Raw genomic sequence first — 7411 nt, 5'->3', positions numbered from 1 at the left:
CATCTCCAGGGTCACTCTCCGATCTCAGTGTAGCTCAGCAGCAGGAAGGTGAAGGCAGAGAGAGAGGAAGTTCCCACAATCCTGCTATTGTGGACCCACCAAGAGGGGTCATCAGGCTGTGACCTGATTGACAGGTTAGATTCCACCCCTAAACCTGACATGAAATTATGTAATTACCACATAAGGTTTCCAAGTCTGTAAATCTTTACACACGCAGAGAGCCCCATCTTTCTCCTGTGGATCAGCTGGTGAGTTTGAGAGAGAACTGATTTTGCTTTTCTAGAGAATCCAGCCTCACGTACTTCACAGGCTGAGGATCCTGAGTTTGTAGACATCCTATGGGAAGCTGGAGGCAAGAGATGAGGAGAAGAGCAGTGTCATGTGTTCCCAGGGGGCTTCAGATAGGAAGGTCAGGATAATCCAAACCAGGAGCAGCTGGAACTAGGCCACTGCTGGAAGGGCAAGTATCCAAAGGGTGACAGGCTCAATGGTGGTGTCTCAGGAGGACCAGATTCTCCTGCCTTCTCAATTAAAGTATTTTCATGGCTTGCCCTGGTTTACAGACCTCACTGTAGATGGTAGTGAGAGACACTTTTTCTTCCAGATGTTGCTCTCTGATACCCTGGGAATGCAAAACAGAAAGATCAGCTGGAGGTAAGGTGCCAACTGAGGGACCCACATAGTGCCAATGCCCGTCGACACTCCTACTTATAAATGCCCCCAAAGCATCAAGTATTTGGTGACCCGGATTGCAAATTCTCATACAAAATTACCGTATATACTCGAGTATAAGTCGAGTATTTTCAGCATATTTTTGTGGTAAAATTAGGTGTCTCAGCTTATACTCAAGTATATACAGTATGTTGATATCCTAGAAGAAGAAAAAGAGACTGTGGGGGCAGAAAGAACAGATCCGAGGATTGGGGACATCAGGGTAAGGCAGTATCCTAGAGGTGTCCAGGACAGCCCCCTCTCCAGGGCTCACCTTATTCTTGCCCTTCGGAGCCTCCTGCTGGCCCACTTCCACATAGTTGAGGTCACCATCATCGTCCCTGCAGTCTGTTTGCAAACCTGGACACACACAGAGAGAAGACTGGTTCTGTAACTTAGAAACTGGTATCTCTCCTCCACTTCCATGACCTCCACAGCCACGGCCAAACCCCGCATCCTCCCTGAGAAGCCCATTCCCTGTGCAGCAAGATGCAGGGGACTCCGAAGGCATCATGGAAGGGTGTAACTTGCCTCTCCTGGTCTCCTCCTCCTCCTTCTTCTTCTTCCAATGTGTATTCCAGAGGAACAGTCCAGCTCCCAAGGTCATAAGCAAAAACACAGAGATGCCAAGGCTGATTCTCAGGAGTCTATTATCAGTCTGTCCTGTTTCCCTCAAGAAAGGTAAAGCAAGAGGGAATTTGAGATACTCGTTGCCAAGAGAACATAGAGAAAGCACAGGTGGAAAACTCTGAAGGAACATGGTTCAGAAGCTTAAAGGGCGAGAGCGAGGGCAGGCCCATTCAGTCACCCAATTGCCAAGCTTCGGCTTGGTGCCGGAGACACCGACAGGAAAAAGATGGGTGCTGTATCCTCACGCAGCTCTTCATGCTGCTCAACAAAGGGACCACCTCTGTGGTCGAGCTTTCGTGCTTTGTACACAAGTCTTCGGGGAAAGCGGAGTCTTAAACATTATACATAGGTTATATATATACGTTAAATACATAGGTTATAGATAGGATATGGGGCTATCCCAGAAGCACCATGTTCAGAAAATAGTTGTATCAAAAGGCCAGCCTGCTGGGGATAAGAGAGCAGTGTGGGTGCGACAGACAGGTGCTCAGGGCAGGGAGGAGGAGTAGGCAGGAAGGAGCAGAGGGAGGCAAGAGTCTGGTCTTAGACGGTGTTGTGGATCATGCTAAGTGCTAAACTTTATCTGAGACTCCAGGATGAAGGTGGAGGGTCACACACGGCTTAACTTGACATGGAAACACTACCAGATCCCTCCAGTAGAAGGTAGAGGGTGGGTTACAGAAGGGTGGTGAGGCTGCCCATTGCTATCCATCCATTCATTCGTGTACTCAATGAGACACTCATTCCAAGCACACTTTAGCCAAAAGCCAAGGTACAATGGAGAACAAGACAGAGCAGCTGTCTCAGAGCATCCAGCATATGGAACATTCCTACTCGGCTCAGGAGACATTGTAATAGAAGGAGCCTTGGCCCCAAGTGCGAGAGGGCCATTGATGGGTCCATAGAGGAGATAGTGGCCCAGCACAGAAGCAGCTACAGCACTGGTAGGGCCCTGTGTGAACAAAAAATGCGGGGCCTCTTGTTCAAAAATTGTGACTATTTGAAATTAAGTTAAAATTAATTTAAAAGATTTAATACAGAAACCCTAGAGCTTTCACCCGAGTGCAGAGTTCTTCAGAGCACAGGGCCCCGTGTGACTTCACATGTGTCATGGTTTGGATGGTAGGCCTGGCTATAGAGAAATATTCAAGTGGAGTTAGAAGGAAGTGAGGCACGTGGGGCATGGAAGGGTTGGTGGGGCAGGACACATTGAGATCTCCAATTAGGTATATAGTGTGTAAGAACAGAAACATGGGTGAAGGAGGATTTCTATATGAGTCCTGCAGGAACTCCCTGGAGATATGACCACCCACTCGGAGTGCACAATGGATGGTGAACGGGGGAAGAGAAGGACTAGAAGTGGGCAGAGATGTGGGGAGGTACTGACTGTACCAATGGGAAGAGGGATTAAAGTGAGAGATATTTGCAAGCAGAAATTATTTGACTGTGACTCCCAGACATCTGGAAGGGGTGACCAGGTAGAATTTGGTGCTAATGCACCTGCCAGAATGAAAAGTCTTGAGTCCCCTGTACCCTGGTGGCATCTGTGTTCCAAGAGTGCCCCTCCTCCTGACGAGCTCCACTTACCATGGACACAGGTGTCCTTCAGGTCGAAGGTGACAGTTTTCTCATCCTCAGAGTTGCTGACCACACAGGCGATGCTGCCATTGGGCTGGCTCTGGGGTTGACTCAGGGCTACATCCACAGTAAAGGTCCAGGAGTTGGTGCCTGGTCCTGATGTGATACTTGGATGCAGGTTCGTGGGAAGGTCCTTGCTCTTACAGGTCATGCTCAGGTTCTGCTCTGCAGGCCCTGGGACACTGCACTCCAGTGTAACATTGCACCAGTCTGGTGTAAGGGAGGATGACTTTTTCACCATCTGCGGGAAGGGGACGGGTTCTGGAGTAGGAAGAGACCAAGGAAAGAAATAATGCCTATAAAAACTGCCTGGCCAAAGTGTCTGACCTCCTCCAACTTCACCAGAGGGTAGGAGGGTGGAGCTCAACAGCCCAAGGCAACTCCTAGAACCCTTTTAGCAATTCTGAAACCCGCTGTCCCTCCCAAGGTACTCTCTACTCTTCCGCTGGTTTTGACCATTTGTTGCCAAGACCAAACAGAATCCATAGATTGCGCTCATGCTTCTGAGGCTGATTAGGGAACGGACAGGTTCAGAAAGGACTTCATTCATTTTTCCAAGCAGGACAGCCTCTTCTCAGCAGTGCCCAAAGGCACACCTCTCTTGCCCTCAGCCTACTGGTTCATCGCTTGGCTTCTGCCTGACTTGGGCAAGTGTTGCCAAGCTCTATTAGCTCTGCTGATAAGTGCCCAAAGGCACCCCACTCCGCTAGAAGGTCTTGGCCCGAAGGCACTCAGCACTAACTGCCTGCGCTGGTAAATCTAGCCCCAAGTGCCCAGAGGCACTGCCAGCAAGCCTTCCATCTGAAGGCGCTCACCTTTCTCATGCCTTTGGCCAGAGAGTCCAACGCACTGTCTCATGCAGAGCTCTTGGCTTTGCTGTCTCCGCTGCTACCATGTTTCTGCGGTTGTCCCTTGCCATCCCTGGCGTTACAACTCTCTGTTTCCCGGATCTAGGAGGTTCCCAGTACAGGAATCCAAGGTCCCAAGAGAGTGCTCCACTCCCATGTCTTCTTTCCTTATCGTAGTAAGACCCCCCTATCCTCTCTGGGACCACTCGTTTTAAGTCTAGGGGATGGCAAAACTGACCACATCAAGGTACTATACACCTTATTTGTCTAGTCCTGCCTACACCCACTCCCAAGATTAGTCAACAACTCCTAGACCCTGTCATATACCTTACAATGGATCACAAACATCTCACGTAGACACACCCAGCCATTTGGTGGGAGTTGTAAAGACTACAGCTAAGAGGTTCGTATTAAATAATTCTTTGCACCACAATGCCTCACATGTGTGGCGCACAGTACAGGTGTATTAGAGCTTAAATGCTGAGCACAGGGTTTGTAGAAGCCTACGATTTATGGTGGGAGCCTGAAATCCATTTTACGTGTCCACGTTGATTCAGTCTCCAGATTTTTTCCTGATCATTGACCAGCAATGTAAAAGTTTGCCCTTAGGCAGAGCAAGCTTGCTGCCGTTGCCCTGGTCAGCTCAGAGAGGGACTGCCTGCCCTCAAGAACTAGCGTCAGTATGCCTGTGATGGCAATTGAGATACCAAGGCCCCGTGGTCATGAATCATACTCTAAACAATGTGGTTGGAGGGCCCTGACCCATCTTGAAAGCTTTTCTGATCTACAATAGTGGATCTCAATTATGGTTGTTTCCCACGTCTGTAGTCCTGCCTGCAAATGGGATGCGTTGATTTGCTGCTCGTCAATTTTGTGACCATTTCCTCTTGTCCTGTGTCCTCTATAGGTAGCTGTGTAATTGGGACGCGTGGGACACTGTGGCACCCTTATGCTGATGATCTTCCTCCTCTGGATGATTCGTCTTTATCCTTTATTTTGTCCTGCTATAACTTAATAAGCGGCTCTCTATACAATACATTTAATTTTGTGGGCTTTCTTACTCCTAAAACACAAGTCACATGTTTTGAAACCAACTATCTCTCTGGGCTCCAGCAGCCTCCCACAAGGAAAATAAGAGCATTTTACAAAAAAAAGGAACTGAGGTTTATAGAGGTGATACAATTTTCCCAAAACTAAAAAAGTAAGTGACAGAGAATCAGAAAGTTCTCCTAAGAATGGGCGCAATCGTGCCAACTCATTTATGACTTCACTCGAGTAAGCAAGTTTCAAAAATCTACACGAAAATAAAAGCAGGATATTAGGTGCCACATACTCTCCAGGGGCTCAGTATTTCTAAGAAGTTGGCTTTTTCCTAGAAGGGGATGAAGTCTGGGCCAGAAGGACTTCTCTGTTTTCAAGACCCTTGAACTATTTCTACAGCTGAGATGAAGCCCAGGGCTACAAAGTCACTCTGGCGTAAAGTAATCAGGCTACCTTGAAGACACTAGAGAAAAAAATATGTCCCCAAATATGGTAGCAATTAAGGGACAGACAGAGGTAAAAATTAAGGACGACCAACCTTGTGAGAAAAATATGTCACTGGTCCTATGTAAAAAGCAGAGAAGCAACAAATTGACAACTTAGAACCAACAACTGACAAATCAGTCTTTAAAATCACCTAAGACCAAAAGTTGTAGAAGCCATATTCTCTGTAAGATATTTTTCTATGAAGTGAGAAACTTTAGGGAGGCAAAGAGTTAGCTAAGTGGGTTTCTTAAGAAGTGTTAGGGATAAACTTTCTTCTGCATCTTTCTAGGCTATCGGAGTTGAACATGTGGTGTATTTTGTGAGTGAGGATGGTGCTAAATTAGAGGAGAGACCAGGAAGGACCTGCTTACACATGTATTTGCAAATTCTGGCAAGTAGAATAATGGTCTCCAAGATAATCATGTCCTAATCCTTGGAATCTGTGATGATGTTAGATTACATGGCAAAGGGGAATTGGGGTAACAGAAATATTTAAGGTTGCCAGTCCATTGACCTTAACACAGAAATAATATACTGAATTATCTGGATGGACATGGTATAAACACAAGAGAGGAAAAGGGATGCAAAAGAGAAAGTCCAAGTACTGAGATACGAGAAAGGTTTGAAGCACCACTGTTGAACACTTAGCCAAACCACCTTTGTAAGACTCCCCCACCCCAATCTGGTACTTAGTGACCCATCCTGCTATTATCTAAATCCTCCATTTGTGCAACATTCTATGTATAAGAGTCTTTTGCAAAGAATGGCCCCAGGGTCCTCCCAGGTTGGAACAGGACAGAGAGCATGCACAGTGTTTATCTCATTATCTGTCACATGGTTTTATTAGAACCTAAAGACCATTCAGGAGAACATGACTTAGCAACTTGAACCTTCCTTTATTGATAGGGGTTCGTTAGAGGTCATGGAAGGGTGGGAAGGGGACAGAAACCTAGAAGTGTGGTGGGTTGAAGAGACCCAGGTGCACTCAGTTTGGGACATGAGACAACACACACACACACACACACACACTGCTCCTCATCTGCTCAGACAATAAAACCCCTTTCTGTTTCTCTTGCATGGAGTCCTTGCTTTATGTCAATTGGCTAAGAAAATACCTGAACCCCTAATCTGGGCAACAGCACTGTTATCTTTGAAAATGACAGAAGGAAGCATGAGCTAAGCAGTGTGGGTGGCCTCTGGAACAGGAACAGGAAAGAAACTTGTGTTGTTATCCTCACAAGAAGAATAAAAACGCTGAAAAACAGCTTTTCTTATGTCTGTCAGAGAATTGAGGTCACAGAACAAATGACTACCAAAATCTGGAGAGACAGACAAACTGATAACAGGGAATCTTTGCTTCCCAAGAGAAGAGACACCACCAGCAACACTGTGGCTGCTGGACTTAGTATCTACTAAAGATCATTAAAAAGTAGTTGCAGGGGATTGAGCATGAATTAGCTTAATACACAAACGTTTCTTAGGGTGAAAATGAGATCTCAAATCTCAGTTTAAGGTGAACATGTATTAAGTCTTAGGACAAAGATAAGACAAAGAGAAAAACACATCACCTGGATGAGGGAGACCGTGAGAACAGGGTCATAGCAGGGCCCAAGCATTTATAGAGAGCCAGAGACTTAAAAAGTCAAAGTTGTCAAGGATTTCTTCCTCCTTGAATCCACAATCAATGCTCATGGAGCTGGCAGTCAAGAGATCAAATGATGCATTGTGTTGGGTAAACCTGCTGCAGACCTTTTAAAAGTATTGAAAAGTAAAGACATTACTTTGAGGACAAAGGTGGACCTGACCCAAGTCATTGTATTTTCAATCACCTCATATGCATGTGAAAGTTGGACATTGAATAAGGAAGATGGAAGAAGAATCAATGCATTTGAATGATGGTGCTGGCAAAGAATACTGTAAGTACCGTGGACTGCCAAAAGGACAAACAAACATCAAGTACAGGCAGATAGAGCTAGGAGGCAAAGGGCATTTATAGAGGTCTAAATAAAGCCATGTACATATGTAAATATATTTATATATGAGGATGGGGAAATAGA

The 7411-nt window shown here is 46.1% G+C and overlaps 1 protein-coding gene across 1 annotated transcript in view; it reads right to left on the bottom strand.

Annotated features, from left to right (window-relative positions):
- Window positions 1-232: 232 nt before the first annotated feature.
- The window catches only part of LOC115872552, a 44368-nt gene continuing 37189 nt past the window's right edge, over window positions 233-7411 (bottom strand). Inside the window, exons 3-6 of the mRNA XM_045298517.1 lie at window positions 2929-3240; window positions 1243-1374; window positions 986-1071; window positions 233-622 (exon numbers count right to left, since the gene is read on the bottom strand). Of these exons, the coding sequence (XP_045154452.1) occupies window positions 530-622; window positions 986-1071; window positions 1243-1374; window positions 2929-3240 (623 nt within the window). The 3' untranslated portion in view covers window positions 233-529. The remainder of the gene's footprint in view (window positions 623-985; window positions 1072-1242; window positions 1375-2928; window positions 3241-7411) is intronic.

The sequence above is a fragment of the Echinops telfairi genome, unplaced genomic scaffold (assembly GCF_000313985.2).
Source record: "Echinops telfairi isolate 266 unplaced genomic scaffold, ASM31398v2 ScPeMD7_7425;HRSCAF=8463, whole genome shotgun sequence".
In the NCBI taxonomy this organism is placed as follows: Eukaryota; Metazoa; Chordata; class Mammalia; order Afrosoricida; family Tenrecidae; genus Echinops; species Echinops telfairi.
The sequence above is the reverse complement of the archived record's forward strand: the minus strand, read 5'-3'. Positions and strand labels throughout refer to the sequence as shown.